A 20,659-nucleotide genomic window follows, 5' to 3' on the forward strand; every position below is an offset into this window, starting at 1 on the left:
TTTTGTTAGATTTTATTTTTGTCTTTAAAAACATTTAATAAAAATTAATGTAGAGAGAGAGAAAGAATGGGTCTAGTAGCAGCCATTAGCCATGTGAAGGGGTAGTCAACCTGTGGTCCTCCGGGTGTTCATGGACTACAATTCCCATGAGCCCCTGCCAGCAAATGCTGGCAGGGGCTCATGGGAATTGTAGTCCATGAACATCCAGAGGACCACAAGTTGACTACCCCTGGGCTGAAGAAGAAGAAGAAGAAAAAGAAGAAGAGTTGGTTTTATCAGTGCTGTGGCGAGCCCAAGGTCAGCCAGCTGGTTGCATGTGGGAGAGCGCAGAATCGAACCTGGCATGCCAGATTAGAAGTCCGCTCTCCTAACCACTACACCAAACTGGCTCTAAAGAGAACCTGCGGAGGCAGTCTTCTGAATCTCAGAGCTAGGAGGCAATATCAGGAGAGGTTTCAGCTCTTATGCTGTTGTTAGGCCTCCAGAGGAACTGGGTGGCCAGTATGTGAGATAAGATGTTGGCCTAGATGGACCACTGGTCTGATCCATAGGGTTGAGAAACACCTGGAGACTTTGGGGGTGGAGCATGAGGAGGTCAGGGTTTGGGAAGGACTTTAATGAGGTATAATGCCAAAACAGCCACTTTCTCTGCGGACTGATCACTGTCACCTGAAAATTCCAGAACTCTCACCACCACCTGGAAGTTGGCAACTGTACTGATCTGATAAGCCTTATGTTCCTAAAACAACAAACCTTGTGTGAACTTCATTCCAAAAGCAGCATCCATTTTCTGCAGTGTTAAGCTCCAAATACCAACATTTGGAAGGAGACACGTGTCAAGAATAATCCTGAGACTACAAAATGCACGTACACAGTACTTTGTCCTCACTATGCACCATCTACCTACTTAGTATTGAGGGATATTTTCTAGGTTTGAGGAAATGATTTGCAGGCACTTGTAACTCAGAACTCTCCCATTTTAGTAATTTACAGAGCAATTCTAATTGGGTTTACTTAGAATCCTACTCTGGTCTATTCAATAGGGGCTTACTCCCAGGAAAGAATTATTAAGATTGCATTGTAAGACACCAATTAATTGCTGTCTCCCTGATCCACCCACCCGCTCCAAATACATTTTTGAATCCTAACTTGCAGTCTTATGCCCTTCCCTTGAGAGGAGGATGGTAAGTACACTACTCTAATTATGTCAGGAAAAATACACAGTCACCGCACATATCTATCTACTGTGTACTGGGGGTGGTGGGGGTGCTAATTTCTAGGTTGGAGGAACTGAATTGTAGGCAGTTGCAATTCTCCCGTGCTAAATTTACATTATACATTTAGCATGTGGTAAATGTTCAGGATTTAATCTATTCCAAATAGATGGCAGAACTGATAGCCCAGACTATAGGCCAATCTTGGAAACTAAACAGGGTTGATCACAGTTAGAATTTGGATGGGAGAAAAGCAAGGAAGGCTGGGGTTACTATGCAGAAGGCAACACCAAAACACTACTGTAATAGCAGTAAAAGTCTTGGGGGGGAATGAAAGGAGGGTGAAGGGTTTGGGGGTTATGTCACAGGGGTGTGGTAGGAAGGTGTGACCAGCTGACATCACTTCCGGGGGTCCTTGAGGCCTGAAAATTTATTTCAGGGGCTCCTCCATGGTCAAAAGATTGAAAAAGGCTGATCTAGACACTTCCAAGATGGTATAAAATCTTGTGGCCTATGTGAAAGAGCTGCTGGTCCTTTATACCACTGGTCCCCAACCTTTTTATCACCAGGGACCAGTCAATGCTTGACAATTTTACTGAGGCCCGGGGGGGTAGTCTTTTGTCGAGGGACGCTGACGCTGCCTGAGCCGCTGCTCCGCTTGCTTTCCCGCTGGCGCCCGACTTCCCGCTGCCCGCTGGGGGGTGCTGCCAGCAGCAGCTGTGCAGTGCCACACCGAGGGGGAGCCCCAGCCATGGCAGCCGCTGGACAGCACCAAAGGTGAGCCAGCGGCAGAGTGGCAGGGCAGTCCCCAAGGCAGCAGTTGGGGAGGAGGACGAGGAGCCGCGGCCCGGTACTGACTGATCCACGAACCGGTACCGGTCACTGGACCGAGGGTTGGGGTCCACTACTTTATACTGTTATGCAAGACCCACTTCTTTGAACATTGAGAAGTTCCATGGGTAAGCACTTAGGTGAGTTGCCTGCCTTTGGAGGAGAGCACTGACGACCAATGGTATTTTGCTGTTTTCACAAAAAAAAGACTTGCAAAGTCTTTGCACAAAGGGGGGAAATGCTCGCTGCCTTGATTGTTGTCACTATCTCATCTTGCTTAATTCCCTGTTCCTTTCAGCATCTGAATTGCACTCTCTTCCTATCTCTGACGGGTTCTCAAACAGAGCAATCTCCTAATACTAAGGCCCATGGAGAAAATATCAGCAGTCCTTCAGATACATTAGCATACCTCTTGTCATGTAGTACAGAATAGGCCATAGCGATCAGAGTCCAAGCCCTAGCAATATTTTAGCGCTAAGGTGCCTTGAATTGAATGAGCCAAAATGTTCTCGGGGGGGGGGGGGGGCGGGCTAGCCTGTGGAGTTTGGCATTTACATTAGCTACATAAACATGAATCTTGACAAAACCAGAAAAAGTCCATATTTTGTGAGCTTCCATTTTGTTACAGAAAAAAATAAAAGCAAGGATATATTTACATGCATGTGAAGAAGCTGAAGGGCAATTGGGAGTGTGATTACATAAAGCAAAAAGACTAATAAATGTAATTGCTACATTATGCGTAGCTATCAGAGAAAGAATGGTGGTTCTTCATGGCTGTATCCAGATACATCTGAAAACTTTCTTCGCTCTGATGACACCTGCCTGGCTAAGTCCGGAGAGAGAACAGAAAGCAATCAGACACTCTGGGTGTCTGGAGTGGGTTTGAATTGAAACATACACACCACCCTGGCCCGGTACATCGTAATATTTTAATTGGCATTTTTATTTCTTTACAATTGATCCAAGTTACTTTGGAAGTTAAGCTTTGGCTGAAAAATGGGGGAACTGCAGAGACTAAAATTACGTTAAGAAAAAATAGATGCGTTTGAAATTCTCTTTCCGCATGCACAAACCACCACCTTCAACACCATTGCTAATCCATGAAAGACAATTCCCATGTATGCCCATTCCCATAACACACAGAAGAATTTGATTTGTCAACACAACCCAGAATTATTTAGCAGTAGTTCGCATGCCTTGCAGAGACACAAAGAATAGGCCAAAGTTAAGTCTCTCCTGGAATCCACTTTCGACACATGGCCTAAAAGGCTGTGACCACTTTCACAATGGGCCACTAATTCCCACTCTTAACTCAAGCCTCTCTCTTTTTTTTTAAATCAGCGACTGCCACCTAAGCATGCTGACTTCTGGGGAAGAGGGGAAACCCTTGAACACAAGACTTTGCTTTCCCTCTGCAGTTCCTGGATTCTTTCTCCTGACTCCTTAAAACCTCCCCTCACTGCACCCCTGCCTTCCATGGCTTTTATCCTCACCTCCTTCAGGTGTCACTTTGGGTTGCCGTGGCAACCTAGCATGCCACCCGAATGTGTTTTTATTTTTCAACATCTGCACAGGCAGACATATCACTTTTCAATATTTTAGGAGACTGCGGGGGATCATTAAAAAAAAAAAAAACGGATCTTCCCACCCCCAGGGTTGCCTGTCCCAGAATGGTAGCTGTGCTTGGCCCCAATGCGTGGATTTCTTGATCTGTCACCGATATCGGTGGTCATTTTGTTGGATGCACTGCCTGAGAACCTGTTGCTGTTGTTTAGGGGCAAGGTCGGCCTTCTGCAAGGGCAAGGAGGCGCTGGGAAGGCGCAGAAGCTCGCCGGGAATGACCTTTCTTTGCCCGAGGCCTTGCAAAGCCCTAGCGGGCTGCAGGGAAAGCGAGAGACCAGCGGCTGGGCCTCCACAGCCTCGGCTGCGTCTTCCAACTTCCCCCTTCGCGGCTTTGCGCGGGGCAAGGCCCAGGCTCGGGGCTCCCGAGTCGCCCTGGGCCAAAGGCCGGCCTGGCGCCGAAGGTTTCAGTGGAAAACCCCACAAAATGGCAACTCGGAAGGCTTTCTATGGGATGGAGGTTAGCCGGGAAACAGCCTTCAGGTCTCCGTGACTGACGTACGCTGCGCCCAATCACGCTCCCACGATGGAGAGCTTCGGACAGGGGTGAAAAGACAGGTGGACGCTTAGAGGTGGGCCATATGATTAACAGACACTCCTTTCTTCCAATCAATCCCCCCCATCACGGAGACGGGGGGAGTCCGTTCTCGCTGACCGAGACCTTTGCTCGGAAAGTGAGAAAGGTGGGAACGAAAGGGGCGTAGCCCAATCGCACGCCGCCAAGAGGAGCACGCTGCGATTGACGCACGCTCTGCGCAATGAAACGCAAGAATGTCTCGAGCGACTGTTCTCCTGCCCACTCAGCGACGCAAGTTCTGGAGTTTGTGCTTGATGGACAGAGAGGCTACCCAATGATATCGAAGGAGTTTCAGGAAGCGACCGTACAAGTCCTAAGGTGATGGGCGGGCAGTCCAAACCGCCTCAGCGTGTGCTCTCAAAGCATCTTGCTGGCTGGGAGGGCGAAGGAGCGCGTGACGACGCCTCGGACGGACGGGCGCCGCGGCCAATCGGGTCCGGCCTTCTGAGCGGCTTAGCCAATGGAAGCGACGGAACGGGTTAGCGAGGGCATCGCAGCGGCCGTGGGTCAGGTAGGGTGTGAGAAGTTAGTGGCGCTGCTGCTGCTGTGAGGGGACGGAGACGGCGCTTCCCCCCCTCCCCTCCTCCCGCGGCCTCAGCTTGGATCAGCGCGCGATGCTCACGGACGGCACGGCCGCCCCGACCCCCGCCGGCGATGAGGAGATAGACCTGGTGACGCCCCGCGCTGCCCCGGACGCCGCCGCCGAGGCCTCCACGGCCGGGCCTAACCCGCTAGGCTTGCGGGCCGTGCGCCTCTTCGGAGAGGCCGGGCCCTGTGGGCCGGCGGGGTCGGCGACAACTTCGGGAGAGGCCGGGGCTGCTGCCGCCGCCGCCGCCGCCCTCGACTTCAAGCTGGCGGCCGCAGTGCTGAGGAGCGGAGGCGGCGGCGGGTCCGGCAGCGACGAGGACGAGGTCTCTGAGGTGAGAGAGGGAGGGAGGGAAGGAGGCAGGCCGAGGCCAGCTTTCGCTCGCGGGCGGAGAGGGCCGCCGTCGCCACTGAGCGGCTCCCTCCCGCGCTTGGCGGCCGAGGCCGACCCCGCCCGTGAGGCTTCGTAATCTCCCGGCAGGCCGGCCCGGGACATAAAGGAGGGCGGAGACCCACCCAGGCGCCCCCCCTCCCCCCCAGCCGCCGCCTCGGCTGCGCGGAGGGCTTCCCCGGCTCTGTGGGGGTGGCCGCCGAGGCAACCCGAGTGGCTCTTCCCTGCAGCGCTCTGGCTCACCCCCCCCCCCCCGGCCGCCTGCTCAGTCCGGATGATGGCGGAAGCGATCTTCGTTTTCTGCCGTACCTTCCTTCCTCCCCCCCCCCGCCTCCGCCCGCAAGGACTTACTTTACTGTGCAAAGTCTTGCTGAATGAATCCTCCACCCCCCCCCCCGACTAGCGCGGGAGACATCGGGTGGGGTGGGGGGGTCTAGCTCTCTGTTTTAGGCCAGCAAGCCGTAAAAACCCTTTTGACAGCTATTGCACCTCGTTCCTATTGTTTTGCTGCGGGAGGGAGGGAGGGAGGGAGGTCGCGATGCTGATTGCGGCCGTGGACGTTGTTTCCGTGGTTGTGTAAGTCTGCTGTTATTCCAAACGAGGACAATCCTCCCTAGCTGGGTGTATTGGAAATTCAAATGCAAAAGGTCTAGAAGTTTGGATAGGCAGGGGAATGGCTGGCTTATTTCAGTTTACGTGTCTGTTTCTTTATCCAAATTTACATATGTACCAGCAACACCAGAGGATTACCTGTCAGTATTTTTTTGTCTGCTTATATATTTATATATTAATTATTTTCTCTTACATTTGTCTCTGGCTACACTCTTCATAATAGGTACCTAAGCTATTTACTTTTTCTGGTCTTCTGTTGAAAGAATTTTCTCCAGATGTCTGGGCCAAACCTCAGAATTTTTTTTTGGAGGGGGGGGGAGTGTCACAAATGTCCCTGTGAGCAGGTAGGCTAATAAAAAATTGTTCCAGGCTCATTTGTAATCTTGATTTAGCGGTTTTGTATTAGCTAACTCTTCACCAGTATAATCATAGTGCATACTGTATTTTTATATCTGGACTAGATGTGTTCTTTGAAAAAGTCTAAGAAACATTTTCTTTAAGTAATATAAATTTGTAGGTGTTTAGATGTATTGCCGGTATTTTTAAAATAGCATAAAATTAGAGTGTTACATAGTCTACAGGATGTTGTTAGTATTTTGAAATTTCAATTTTCATGAGAAATATTTCTAGATGTTTTTGCAAAATAATGGTTCATTTTATTCCAGGTAGTATTAAGTAAGTTTTATAAAGGCCTCTTTTAATTTGTAGCACCAGTTTCTGCAACACATCTGCCTGTTGTTCAACATCCTTATTTTCTGGCTCAAAGAAGCTGTCCCTTAACCTTTCATACCTTGTGCTTTCAGGGAATCCTATCCATACTGACTTATCAGCTGGGATGCCACAGAACTCAAGTGTGTTGCAGAGGATTCCGTGACCGTACTGTGCACACATTAGCATGCTGGCCAGGCTTCTTAGGCATCATTGTTGCCCTGAGGGATTCAAAATAGACATGATAGTGTCAGATCTCTTTACTAGGACTACTCCAGTCACCTGTGTGTGATTTTTAAAGCAGAATGGTATGAGCAAGTGAGCAACTATCTCTGCTCCCTGCAGTTGCCTTTCTCCTAGCTTAAAAATTAATATCAGGATTTGGCTTGGAACAAAGTGCTAGGGGTAGGGAGAGATAGATGGCAGATACATATATGGGATGTGGGTTTATTTATCCCTTTTGCTATGAAAATTGGATCTACACTCTGTATGTTAGTTGCAGGTTTGAACAAATAAATCTGCCACCATATGTCCTAGAATACACCCAGAGAACACAGTGATTCTCCATTGGCAGACATGATGGATGTGCTATCTTACAGGGATATTTGCTGCTATTGAGCATTTCATTGAGGATGAGCTTTCAAGAAACTCTTGTTTCCTTAAACACAGTTTTGAGTATATTACCTTAAGCTAGTGTGTGCATCCCTTCTACATTTTTGAAGACAGGGCAGAATATAAATCCCAAAATAAATAAATAAATTTTAAACCTATTTCTCACCAAAAGTTGCATTTCCTCTATCTTGGTAATAAAAATATTGATAACTGCACTGAATCTTTTGAGTGGTATTAAGCATTCACTGTAAATTGGAATGCTGTGAAAATTATATATGAATTGAATGTTAATTTAGTGTCTGAGCATATTTGATGCTTAATCCTGGACAGATTACTCAATGCTGATCTAAAGGTTTCTGTAAATAGCAGTACTGTGCAGTGCTAAGTCTAGAAGAACATGCTAGGTCCTGAGGTTTTGCAAATTCAACTTTTCCCAGATATAGTGGAAAAACTACTACTCATAGAGATCAAAAGTGCTTTCCTTAAGGAAAAATTCACAGCATACATACTGGAGTATTGCTGACTATATAGCAGTTAAGCTTCACAAAATATTATATCACCCATATTAAATCTTGGGGAGAAAAATTTTCTTAGTCTTGAAACTTTTATTAGGCAGAAAAGATAAGAAATAACAGTTCAAATAATGGCTTGTGAATACGTAAGAACTGATTTAGGAGAAATGTGTGTGTAAAAAGAGGATGTCATGAAAGGTGTTTAACAGTCAGGTATAAGTGAAATGCCTTTAGTGGCAGTGGGAGGGAAAGTCAAAGGAAATTATATATTGGAGGTTGGGAGTGTCTTTTTTAGGGGAAACATGGTGATATACTGTTGGGAATGAAACACTGTTCTGTTTCCAGTGGGGGTGAATATCAGTTATTCACTTGGAAGAAAATAAACATGTACTGGAAAGATGATTGGTATAGGGGCCCAACCTGCTACTGCATGTCAGGGCAGGTTTTGCCTCCGAATTGTTTCCAGTTGCAGCCTGCTGGAGGAGCAGTGTCTCCCATTAGGGTTTGGGAAAATTTGGATCACTGTAAATGAAGATAGTAGGTCATATGGCATTCTTGATAATTTTCAAAAATATATTGTAGTTACTGGAATTCTAGGTCTTCTTCTGCTAGATTTTCCTCTCTTTGAGACCGTATCAGCAGAGTGGATTGAGAATTGCCCTGGCACGTTCTATAATGATCTTCTGGGTTGGAACAATAATTGAAATGATTCTTCTGTTAATCTGCGTGTTGAGAGACTGGTAGTGCAAGGAGGATATATATGCAACAGTAACATTGCCAGTAGACTATAATGAAAAAGTGAGGGCCAGCTGAATTTCAAGACATTTTAGTCTTCTAAGGCTCTGTTTATCAGTTGTTTTACTGTAGCTTTCTCCTGTCATTAACACATTTTTAAGTAAATAAGAGTTCATTTATTTGGTCTGGAAAATACTTGCAAAACTTCATTGTATTTAGTTTAAGCCCAAGTTATAGTATTGCGATTCTACTAGGATTCAACTCCCAAAACTTTGGCTATTGATAGATTTTCATGTTGTGGCTACCTGTCAAGATTTATCCAAGTTAGATTCATAGCTTGAGGGTGTTCTTGGTCCAGGTTCAATTCCTAAGAATGCTGCAGCCTTTTTGATCTGTAGACCTGAGAACAATAATTTTTTTGTCTTTAATGACAGATTACTGGAGCGCACTGAATGTGAGAATAGCCCTTGAATACTTTTTGGTGGTTATATGAAAGCACAAGATAGGGACTTAACTCCTAAGAGCAGCAAATGATGGGAGCTCAGTTGGCCTAGACTCCTGTGCATCCAGTTCAAGATGATGTTTTTGACTTAATTAACACCTTAGGTGCACACAGTCGTAAATAATCCCAGGACAACATCAAATTTTTAAGACAGGAACTTGAATGTCTCCAGTTCATGTGATCTGCAAGTTTGAGGCTTTGTCCTTCTGTCTTGCTGTGATTAGTATGATGCATATCTGGTTGAAGGATTCATAGATAGGTGCTCTAAGGATATCCTGGAGAGCTCCTACCTTTCAAGGTGAACATTTACTTGATTTAGGTCAGCTGCCTGTTATGTGTAAATTGATGGTACCTGCTGTAATCAAATTGGACTTCCCTACACCCTTGGGGGGGCCTAGGATGGCTTCTCTTCCAGCTTTGCTTGGAGGTGTTTTGAAGCCTCTCCCCCATTTTGCTGGACATGGATAGATCTTAAAATAACTGAGAATTTCCCCAAAACCTAACATAAAATTGCATGCAAAGGAGAAGTGAAAAACATTAAAATATTATAGCAATAATATGCAAGACACACTGACATATATTACAAATGGGACAATCTAAGTATTTAGGTATAGTCAGAATAAAAAATGTTTTCCAAGTATAAAGTGTGCTTTAAAAGTATTCTTAGCCTAAATTAGAATAATTGTAGTAATATCCACACAATACTAAAACATGAAGCACTTTGAAGTGCTTTTTCCCCCCAGTTGTGAGTTAGAACAATGTTAGCTACAGATTCTTTATCCAGTATTTTGGTAAAGACAGACCCAACTCCTTAAAATTCTGTGGATGAAATTTTTCATAACTATCTTCAACCAATAAGGTCAAATTTTGTACATATTTGGTGGTTTTGTAACTTATACAATGCATCAGCAGTGATTTCTTTATTACCACAAAATTAGATCTTAGGAATGTTTCTTTAAGGGTAATGTTGATTTTAATATTTTCCCCTATTAATACAGTTGCACTGATTTGAAGGAGTTGCAATATTTTTTATCAAGATCAGAAATAACATACTTCATGGTTCTGATTAAAAAGTCTAAATTTGGGAACACTTGTTAGCGCCAGTCAGTTTCAGAGATCCTTATGATGTAAACACTGGGGAAAGTGCTGTATTCTCTTGTGGTAATTTGATTGCATTATTAAGTCTTCAAGTGAATGATCTTAAGTTTATTTTGATACAATGTAGTTAGTTGGGAAGATTGATAAATAGCATAGGAATGAGGATTGCCTAACCATAGTTAAGCAGTTGGCTCCAGTTCCTTTCTCTTGTAACACAGATCCTACACTTACCTCCCCCTCCTTAACCTCATTTAAGTATTCTTAACAGCAGCCTGAACTCAGCTGCCCTCATAGGTGGGTTAAGTGGGAACCCCAGCTAGCCTTACCTGTAGTAGCCAATAGCAGTGCCACAGTAACATTTAACCATGATTAAAACTAGCAGAGGATGAGTTGGGGAACATGTATGGTAAGGAGGATGTATATTATTTCTCAGCTTGTTCCTTGTTGCATAAGCATGGTTAAGTTAATTGGCAGTGTTTTGTCTGCACTGGCTTAGAATATTCCTATAATTATCCCACTATTATAATTGTTCTTGTAGCTGCTTTTCTTTTTTCAGGTCTTGTATAGGGGCTTGCCATATTAGAATGAAATATGTAAACTTGCTTGTTCAAATGCATAGCAGGATGCTAAGTGGAGCTACTTGATACTATCAAAAACATAATGCCATGTAGTATAAAATATTTGGCCCTACCTTATTGAACATCACCTGTTCTTACAGCATAATGTTTGAGTCTTAAATAAATCAGTCTTTATTTTTATAGCCCGTTCTTCCTGAACATTCGGGAGATAACAACATAAAATAACAATATTAATAAAATATAAAACATATGAATATTCAATAAAGCATTTTATATTTCAGTTGCCTCCAACTAGTTTAGGTTGGGGAGTCAGATCCTTAGAGGGCAGATCTTCCCTCAACTTGCAGCAAGGAGACCAGCACTTCTTGGTGGTCTGTCAGGGCCTCAATCATAAGCCTGGTGGAACAGCTCTGTCTTGCAGGCTCTGCCAAGCTGGATGAGGTCCTACAGCGTCCTGATCTCTCACTGCAGAGCGTTATACCAGGCTGGGGTTAAGGCTCTGGCCCTCGTTGAGATCAGTCTCACCTCCTTTGGGCCAGGGTCGGAAGATCTTAATGCTCTTTGGGGGGGGGGGTAGTGGAAAAGGTGGCTTCAGGGTACACCTGCTGTATTCTTATACTTTCAGTGCTTGATTTTATTCTGGTAGCATTTTTTAAAATACTGGGAGAGAGAAATTGCCCCAGAATGTAAAACAGTAATGCATAGTTCCCAAAAATACAATCAGAAGTGCACCTTGGCCAAGTGAAGAGTTAAATTATGTAAAGTTGATCAGAAATACCAAGCATGTGGCAAAGGTCAAGGTGGACACTAAATAAAAATGTGCTCAGTGATTTGGATTGTGCAAAAAATCCCAGCTGCTGGATGTCAGTGATGTGTGGCAAAACACTTCATAGAAAAATTTCCAATTTTATATTTTTCTATGGGAAGTTTTCAACCTAACACATACATATATTATGTCTGTAATTATCCGGACTTTGTTACTGCAAATGCATCATGTTTGATAGATTAAATGCAGAATATGAAGCATAGACAGTCCCTAATGTATAGACTTGTTCCTGATTTTCCTTTTGATATGATTTGCTTTCTTACCAACCTTTACAATTAATGTTTAAATTATTTTAACTTGAATTGCTCTCAGATTTTCCCAGAGAACTACATTACTGACGTATTCTCTCCTTCTTTCCTTCCCTTCTGCAGCCCAAAATCCCCCTAACATGGTGCTGGGGGGCAGGTAGAGGGGAAGTGTGGGGAGTTTGGGCACCCTCTCCCCGGGTATATGGAAATGCTTGGCAGGATGCAACCCATTGCTTATGTATGTTCCTGCATTGTAAAGTCATTAATGAATTATGTCAATATAACAAAAATAAGTTTTGTTCATTTTATTTAATGGTTAACTTCAAAAATTTTAAAGGAAAAAAGGTATTAGACCTATTCTGTGGGAGAGGTCCATTATTGGCTACTGGCCATAGTGACTGCAAGAAGCCTTCATATTCAGAGACAGCAATCTTCTGAATACCAGTGCTGGGAGGCAGCAGTAGGGGTGTGCCTCAGTCTCCATGCCTTGTTTGTTTGGTCCTCTAAATCAGGTGTAGTCAACCTGTGGTCCTCCAGATGTCCATGGACTACAATTCCCATGAGCCCCTGCCAGCATTTGCTGGCAGGGGCTCATGGAAATTGTAGTCCATGGACATCTGGAGGACCACAGGTTGACTACCCCTACTCTCTAAAGTAGCGATCCCCACATGTGGTCCGTCAACTAATTGGAGGTGGGCCACGAAGGACGCCTTCTCCCCCCCCCCCCCCGGCCCTTTACAACACACTTTGGGTGTCATTGTCTCCTATCACTCCCAGATGGGACTATCTCATTGCAGAGAAACAAGCTCAGGGTTCCCATTGATTTGTCATTGTCATGCGTTAAAATTTCCATGAAAATAAAATGTTCCTTATGTTAATTGTTGTGGTGTGTCTGCATCTTATTTTGAAGGGATGTTTAAACATTACCATAGCGATCAGAGAGCGTTAGGGCAGTGGTTGAGAGTAGAGGAGTAAACTACCCCCCCACACCGGGCCTCAGTAAAATTGTCAATTGTTGAGTGGTCCCCGGTGATAAAAAGGTTGGGGACCACTGCTCTAAAGCACCTTATTGGCCACTGTATGAAACAGGATGCTGAACTAGAAGGGCTGCTGGTCTGATCCTTCTGGCTTTGCTTCCATTACTTTTGCATTGACTGCAACTCCCTACTGTGAAAACAACTAAACTATTTCCACACATGTGGCTTATTCTAGTAGTTTGTATTACTGCTGTGTGTTTCAGCAAGCCCTTCCAATAGTCTGAGGCTGTTTCAGGTCAAGAATGATCACATATACCGGAAAATTTGTTTTCTATTTAGTTGGAATGTGGCTCTCTGTTAAACAAGTACCTTAATCTCCTAATTTCCACTGGAGTGGCTAAAAACAAAACAGGATTTACTAATAATTGTGTTATATTGTGACACCATCAATTTTTAGCTTTGGTGGATATTGTGGAAATGATTGCGGAAATGATCCACAATTCTTGTATCCACCCATTGATGATAGTGCATATTGAAGTCCAGTTCCCTTTTGCGTTCAAACACTAATGCAGTTTGTATTTCGAGTTTAGGCTCCTTCCCCAGTTAAAGGGTCTGAAGGTAATAGTCCCCATATCCCTGTGCAGTTTTTACTTATTTCCCCCAACTGTCATTGTGTAACCCCCCCAAACCCACAATTTCTACCAAGTCCACATTTATTCAAGTGCATGAATGGGCAGTGGAATTCTTCCTGTTGTAGAGTATTTTGTCCCGTGTATGGCCTGACTCTTCTGTTGAACTGCTGCTGTTGGTAAAAAGTCTTATTACTTAGGTTGTGACTGTTGTGTCATATATGTTTCCTCCTACTCTTTTCTAATAATCTGTCTTAATGGGGGAGTGTTTGTACCTAATTGCAGCTCTCCCAATGTTCTTAAATGTATTGTAATCACTTCACAAGAGCCTCTTGTGGCGCAGAGTGGTAAGGCAGCCGTCTGACAGCTTTGCCCATGAGGCTGGGAGTTCAATCCCAGCAGCCGGCTCAAGGTTGACTCAGCCTTCCATCCTTCCGAGGTCGGTAAAATGAGTACCCAGCTTGCTGGGGGGTAAACGGTAATGACTGGGGAAGGCACTGGCAAACCACCCCGTATTGAGTCTGCCAAGAAAACGCTAGAGGGCGTCACCCCAAGGGTCAGACATGACTCGGTGCTTGCACAGGGGATACCTTTAATCACTTCAGGGTGTACTTAATTGGGAAGTTGTACAGGATTCTCTTAAAGTCAATGTATATTGCTCTAGATATTTAATAGGGATGTGCAATTTTTTTCTACGCATCTTTTGGTTAGGTCTATTGGGCCATCAAAAAATCAGGATTCCCTGAAAAAACCCAGATATTGACAAAGTTTTTGAATCCATGATTTTCAGAAATTCTGAATATTTTTGAGTCTCCCTGCAGGTTCTACTGGACAGCCCAGTATAGACTGTCCAACAGAGTCCACCCAGCAGCTGATCCTGTGGGGAGAATTCTCCATGTAGGCTTGGCTGGGTCTCTGCCTGGTTTTGCCAGTATTTCTTGAATTTATCGGGGGGGGGGTGTTAACCAAAGTTAACCAAATTCACATATGTAGTTTTTACCAGATTTCATCTTGCACTCTAATATGAAAGTATCCAATGTGTTTTGAAGTAAATCTCTAATTTGTTGGGGTAGACATTTAGCAAGCTAGTCTTTTCAGATTCATTGGATAATCTATGGGCTTTTGTGTATTCATACCTCATTTCAAAGTTGTAGTTTATGGTAAAATATATTAAAAACTCAGTACCATCATCTCTTGCTGAGTGTATATTTTTAACATGCTTAATAGTATAATGGATGGCTCACACCCAGTATAAAAGCAGAGAAACAAGGCTTTCTTTTCATTTTGCTTTCATTTCATAGTTGATTTATAGCAACCTGTAGGGTTTCCAAGACAAGAGATATTAAGAGGTTATTTTCCATTGCCTGCTTCCACATCACAACCCTACTATTCCTTTGAGGTATCTCATCCAAATACTACTCAGGGCCCACAATACTTAGCTTTCAAGATCTGATGAGATCAGGCTAACCTAGAATATCCAGATCTGGGGGAGAGAGGAATTTCCTGTACCTTAAATAGAACATGATCTGATTTAATAGTCATTCTGATGTATCTTTAATAAACAAAACCAGATTTTAAGCGTACCTTATCAGTTTTATGTACCCACAGTTCAAATACTTTAGCTGAAATAATTGATTAGAAAAAATTGATCAACTGTGATTAAAATGTTATATTGAAACATTCAAAGATTTATAAGTAAGTCATGAAAATTGTTTACCCACCAACTTCAGAATATTCACAGAACTGTGCATGATATGTCATTGCATTATCTACAACAGAGTTCACCTTTCCACAGAGGTCACTGGGTTACCTCAGTTTCACTGTCTTTCTCTGTCATTACTTGTGAATCCCATAGCAGATTGGTGATTACAGTGTGTTAGAGGGAGATATAGAGCAAGAATTTTATACTGGGTTTTGATTTGACATGCAGCTAGTTAGATATGTGTCTCTTAAAACGTATTTCCCAATTCTGGTGATAGTCACCTGAAAGGAACCTAGAAGGTTGAGTAGCTAAAACATAGAAAAAAATATATCTATTTGCCTGCCTCGGTGTCATAACCCTGACCTCTCATCCCAATACTAACTGGGGCCAATCCTGCTTAGCTTCCAAAATCTGATGTGAATGGGCTAGCTTGCACTATCCAGGTCAGGATGCTATATGAGCTCTCACTTAAATTTAGCAATGAGAAATATATACTTAACAGCATGCTAGTAAATTCATATTGTGAGAGGGGGATGTAAATGGAAAGCACAGAGAATCCATGTATTCTGGGAATCCCTTTTATGTGTCTGTACAGAGACAGATTGCAGCACCATGCCTGTCATGGCACTAAGCCAGCCTCACATTTTTTTTAGTACAGGGGATTAGTATTTTTCATGAATAAGCTGCTCTCAAATGTAGTTTCAAATAAGCCCATTTCTTTGCTCCATTCTTCAGTTTATTTGTATTCTCCTATCCCTGGACATGTAAAATATATACTAGTTGCAGCACTGAGATGGCAACAGTTTTTAGTAATGTAATAACTATGAGCAGGAGGACAGAGACCTCCAAGCTGTTTCAGATATGAATTTAACTAGACAGTCTGATTATGAGATTGCCATTTTTGTTTAATCATCATCATCATTTAATCATCATCATCATTATTTACTCAGGGCAGTGTACAATATACATTCACATTAAAAAGGATATTAAGAACCTTAAAACAATAAATAAATGAGTTAAAATATCAGCATCTCAGTACCACCAAGCAGAGGACATATCTATGGAGGGTTGTCCAAGGTAGGCCCATTTAATCTATGTTGGGATCACTGGCCTCAATCAAATGCTTGCTGAAAGAGCTGTGTCTTGCAGGCCATGCAGAACTGGTACAGCTCTAACAGTCTCTGATCTCCTTCAGAAGCTCATTCCACCAAGCAGGGGCCAGGATAGAAAACGTCCTGGCCCTGGTTGAGGCCAGACTACTTCCTTGGGGACAGGGACTACTAGCTTCTTGAGTTTGCAGAGCATAGTGCTCTTCGGGGGACATAAGCAGAGAAGTAGTTCCTTAGGAACACTGGTCCCAGACCATGGGTGGCCTTGAAGGTAAGAACCAGCACCTTAAACTTGGTCCAGAATTCAACCGGAAGCCAGTGTCGCTGTCAAAGGATGGGATGAATATGGGCCCTCCAAGGGGGTACCTGTGAGAAGCCGGGCAGCTGCATTCTGGACCGGTTGCAGTTTCTGGGTCAAGGATCAGGATAGATCCATCTAGAGTAAGTTACAGAAGTCCGGCTTAGAGGTGACCGTCACAGTGGCTAAGTACTCCAAGGCCAGGTAGGGTGCTAGTAACTTAATTTGACGAAGGTGGAAAAATGCCAGCTGAGCTACTCTTATGACCTGTGCTTCCATTGTAATCCAGCATCATCCCCAAATTCTTGGCTTCCAGGAGAGCCTTAAGCTGAACACCATACAGGCAGTGTAAGCGCACTTTCTTGCTTGGCCCTTTCCTACCCAGCTACATGACCTCTGTCTTCAAAGGGTTCAGAAGAAGAAGACTTATATGCCACTTTTCTCTACCTGAAGGTGTCTCAAAGCGGCTTACAGTTGCCTTCCCTTTCCTCTCCCCACAACAGAAACCCTGTGAGGTAGGTGAAGCTGAGAGAACCCTGATATTACTGCTTGGTCAGAACACATTTATCATTGCCGTGGTAAGCCCAAGGTCACATAGCTGGCTGCATGCGGGGGAGTGCAGAATCGAACCCGGCATGCCATATTAGAAGTCCGTACTCCTAACCACTACACCAAACTGGCTGTCTGTTTGATCCACTTCATCACTGTTTTTAGGCAGCTGGTAAATGACTCTGGGGGCAAGTCTATGGTCACTCATCAGAAGATAGAGCTGGGTGTCACTGGCATATTGATGACAACCCAGTCCAACCTGAGGCAGACAACAAGGGAGCTTGCAGCAGTGTGATAAATTCACCCCAGTTGCAATGCTCTGTCCACGACCCTGGAGGAAGATCAGCCATTGCAAGGCAGTGCCCTGTATCCTCACATCAGCAAGGCAGTGAGTAAGTTCATGATAGACTATGTCAAATGCTGCTGTGAAATCTAGCATCGCAAACAGTGCTGACCCGCCTTGGTCCATCTGTTATCAAAGATTGTACATTAGAGCAACCAACGCACGTCTCAACCCTATGGCCAGGACGGAAACCCGAGTTAATGGGATCGAAGATTGAAGCTTCCTCTAGGTATGCTTATAACTGGTCCATGGTGGCACTTTTAATCACCTTCTTCAAAAATTCTAGATGTGAGATGGGGCAGTAGTTGGACAGGAATTGGGGATCCAGAGCTGGTTCCCGCAGTAGAGGGCGAACTATAGCCTCCTTCAGCACCCATGGGAACTCCACTGTAGAGAGGGAACAGTTGATTATCTCCTGAAAGGGGCCTTCTATCCTCTGATTGCTCTGTTTTAGCAGGTAGGAGGGGCAGAGATCCAGGAGGCATGTAGTTGGCCTCACTGATATCAACAACCTATCTACTTCAGACAGCATGATTAAATTCTCCCTCCACAGGCAGTCAAGGGACCACTAGTTCCTTTACTGTATCAATAGCTGGGAGAAGGTTGCCTCACAGCTAATACCCAATTCACTGTCTTTTGGGTGCCCTTCCTTGAGAGCTGTCAAGGACTGGACTATCCTAAATAATTGTGCTGGGTGTGAGCTAGCAGATGCAATGGAGGCTGTGTAGAATCTTCACATCCTTCACTGCCGTCTCAGGCTTTCATAAGCATCCTATGTTCTTGATGCCTTGTCATGAGTCTTCCTCCAAACTTGTTCTAGTTCCCATTTTTTCTCACACAGCTCCACCATATACCAGGGGGCTCATTTGAAACAGGGTTGCAGAGGCTGTTAGGGAGTGATTACATTGATGATGGCTGACATCAGCTATGCCAATACTTGACCTGTCCATCTAGCGAATCACCAGGAGGCATTGGGTCCTGCATAGCTTTCGGGAATCCAGTAGAATCCATAAGTCTCTGTGGGTGGGCTGAGATTATGCATAGTTTCCAAAAATTTTGAAGCTGCAGAAATGTCTTGTATCCTCATTTTTAATTTTTTTTGGAGGTGGGAATGAAATTTTGGGTGTAAGTGATCTATAGTACTTACTTTCCTGTCAAAACTAAACAAAGATTTAACAGCACAAGTGTATAATTTATTTATTTAAATATAGAATATAAAATTGTGCTGTTTGACATATTATTATTATTATTATTATTATTATTATTATTATTATTGAATTTATTTCCCGCCACTCCCTTGCGGCTCGTGGCGGGTTACAACAGTATAAACCCCATAAAATACATTAAAACCAATTAACATGTCAATATTAATGACTACCTGGCAAGAGCGGCTAATCAACTACCCATTCCCCCTTAGCAAGTGGAGAGGGGATACTGATGGTACTCATGTCTAATCCCAATCCTCATAGGCATGGAATTATACCCAGTATTGAGTCAGCTGTAGACTGCTACATTGTATGTTGACTTAACATGTATATGTTAATTTAATTTATCATGTGAGAAGCAGGAAATCAATTAAACTTGAAAGTAGAAAACAAAAAAACAATTTCAGCAGTAAACAAATAGTGTAATATGTAGACAGTAACACTCCTACAACCACAATAGGTGGGTCTACCAGATAATCATTATTTCATTATTTGTTTTAAAGGTTCGATTTTGTTGAATATTGGAGCCATTAAAGTACCTTAACGAATACATTAACTTTTGGCATCAAATTATGTAAAGTTAACATATAAGCACTGGATGAAAATATATCATGCACATGCCACAAAACCATCTGATGTAGTAATAGATTAACTTTGTACTTCTGTGGATCTACAAGAGACACAATAAAATAATTGCAGAAAATACTAGGGAGCTAAGGAACACTTCCATGAGAGCCAGTTTGGTGTAGTGGTTAGGAGTGAGGACTTCTAATCTGGCATGCCAGGTTCGATTCTGCGCTTCCCCACATGCAACCAGCTGGGTGACCTTGGACTCGCCACAGCACTGATAAAACTGTTCTGACTGAGCAGTAATATCAGGGCTCTCTCAGCCTCACCCACCCCACAGGGTGTCTGTTGTGGGGAGAGGAATGGGAAGGCGACTGTAAGCTGCTTTGAGCCTCCTTTGAGTAGGGAAAAGTGGCATATAAGAACCAATTCTTCTTCTTCTTCTTTAAAGACAAGCATCTAAAACCTTTAAAATTAATAATTTATAGTTTTTTTTCTGATTTTGAATATATTCAAATTCAAATAGTTCCATAGGGCCTGCTAAATGGAGCTCTTCAGTCAGACTTTCGGTTGAGACAGATGACAGGGGCCTCCCTCAATCCATCCCCTTGTCAAGCAGTTCTGACATCACACACATCCCATCCTAAAATGCTACGCAGTTGTAGTCACTCCCTTCTGACCTGATCTATTGCAATCAGTTACCCTATGTGCAAAGCCTCCACATTTCAACAACCACCAGACTATCCATGTTCACTATTGGTCATATTGTTTGTTGTTATACATGTTCATATAGCTTGGCATGTTCTAAATGTACTTGTTCTAGTGTTTGATGTACGTCACCGCAAAACACCACAGTGAGGGGTGATCTATAAATTGAATGAATATTTTCCAACCCAAAAATGTACCTCTAATGTGAGGTAGGTGGGGCTGATACTGATAGAACTGGTCATCAGTTTGTTGTGAATGGCTGTATATCTAGAGAGTGCCTTAAAAGGGTTTCCTGGAGTATCATTTAGGAAAAAATTCATAGGCTGTTTTTTCCTATCCAAGTAGATAGGCTACGGAAAAAACTACCCCATTGGCAGAAGAGAGAGATTTCTGGGATCATTCTTCTGCTGTGTGATTTTTCTATTTACAGAGAGAGAAAAAATGTAAGTGATTCTACTTTGGGGACATTGTTTACTATTGTACAGCTGAATATCCTGGGAAGAAAAGGCCTTTGAACCACTTTTCTTTGTATTCTGGCATTTTAGCAAAATCGAACTGAGGTAGAGAAGTCAGTCAATGTAATTTGAAAATTAAATACTCAAAAGTATTTTTACTCCACTTTATTTTAAACTCAGATCCATCCTTTATTTTCAGTTGGCCAAGAAAGCAGATTTCTTCTTTTGAAAGCCTATACATATTCCAACTTAATTGTTTACCTCTACTTTCCTGGGAGTTTACTGATTCTTCTTCATGTTTAACAATACATGTAGAGTCTGGAATGCCTTTTGGGTAATCTGTTTCCAGGGACTCTGAAGAAATTACAGCCTGCATGATTCACAGCCCCATAGGCAATTGACAGTGCAATCCTACAGACCTTTTCCTGGATGTAAGTCCCATTGACTAGACTGGAGAAGGATTAAGAG

At 43.5% G+C, this 20,659-nt stretch overlaps 1 protein-coding gene across 9 annotated transcripts in view; it reads left to right on the forward strand.

The window, feature by feature from the left end:
• Positions 1–4,614: 4,614 nt before the first annotated feature.
• The window catches only part of ANKHD1 (ankyrin repeat and KH domain containing 1), a 122,710-nt gene continuing 106,665 nt past the window's right edge, over positions 4,615–20,659 (forward strand). For 8 of the 9 annotated variants that reach the window (XM_077309508.1, XM_077309509.1, XM_077309511.1 and 5 more), the window contains exon 1: positions 4,760–5,162. In XM_077309508.1, coding sequence (XP_077165623.1) covers positions 4,857–5,162 — 306 coding nt within the window. In that variant the 5' untranslated portion in view covers positions 4,760–4,856. The other variant, XM_077309513.1, reaches the window with a different exon arrangement.

Source organism: Paroedura picta, chromosome 14 (assembly GCF_049243985.1).
Source record: "Paroedura picta isolate Pp20150507F chromosome 14, Ppicta_v3.0, whole genome shotgun sequence".
Lineage (NCBI taxonomy): Eukaryota > Metazoa > Chordata > Lepidosauria > Squamata > Gekkonidae > Paroedura > Paroedura picta.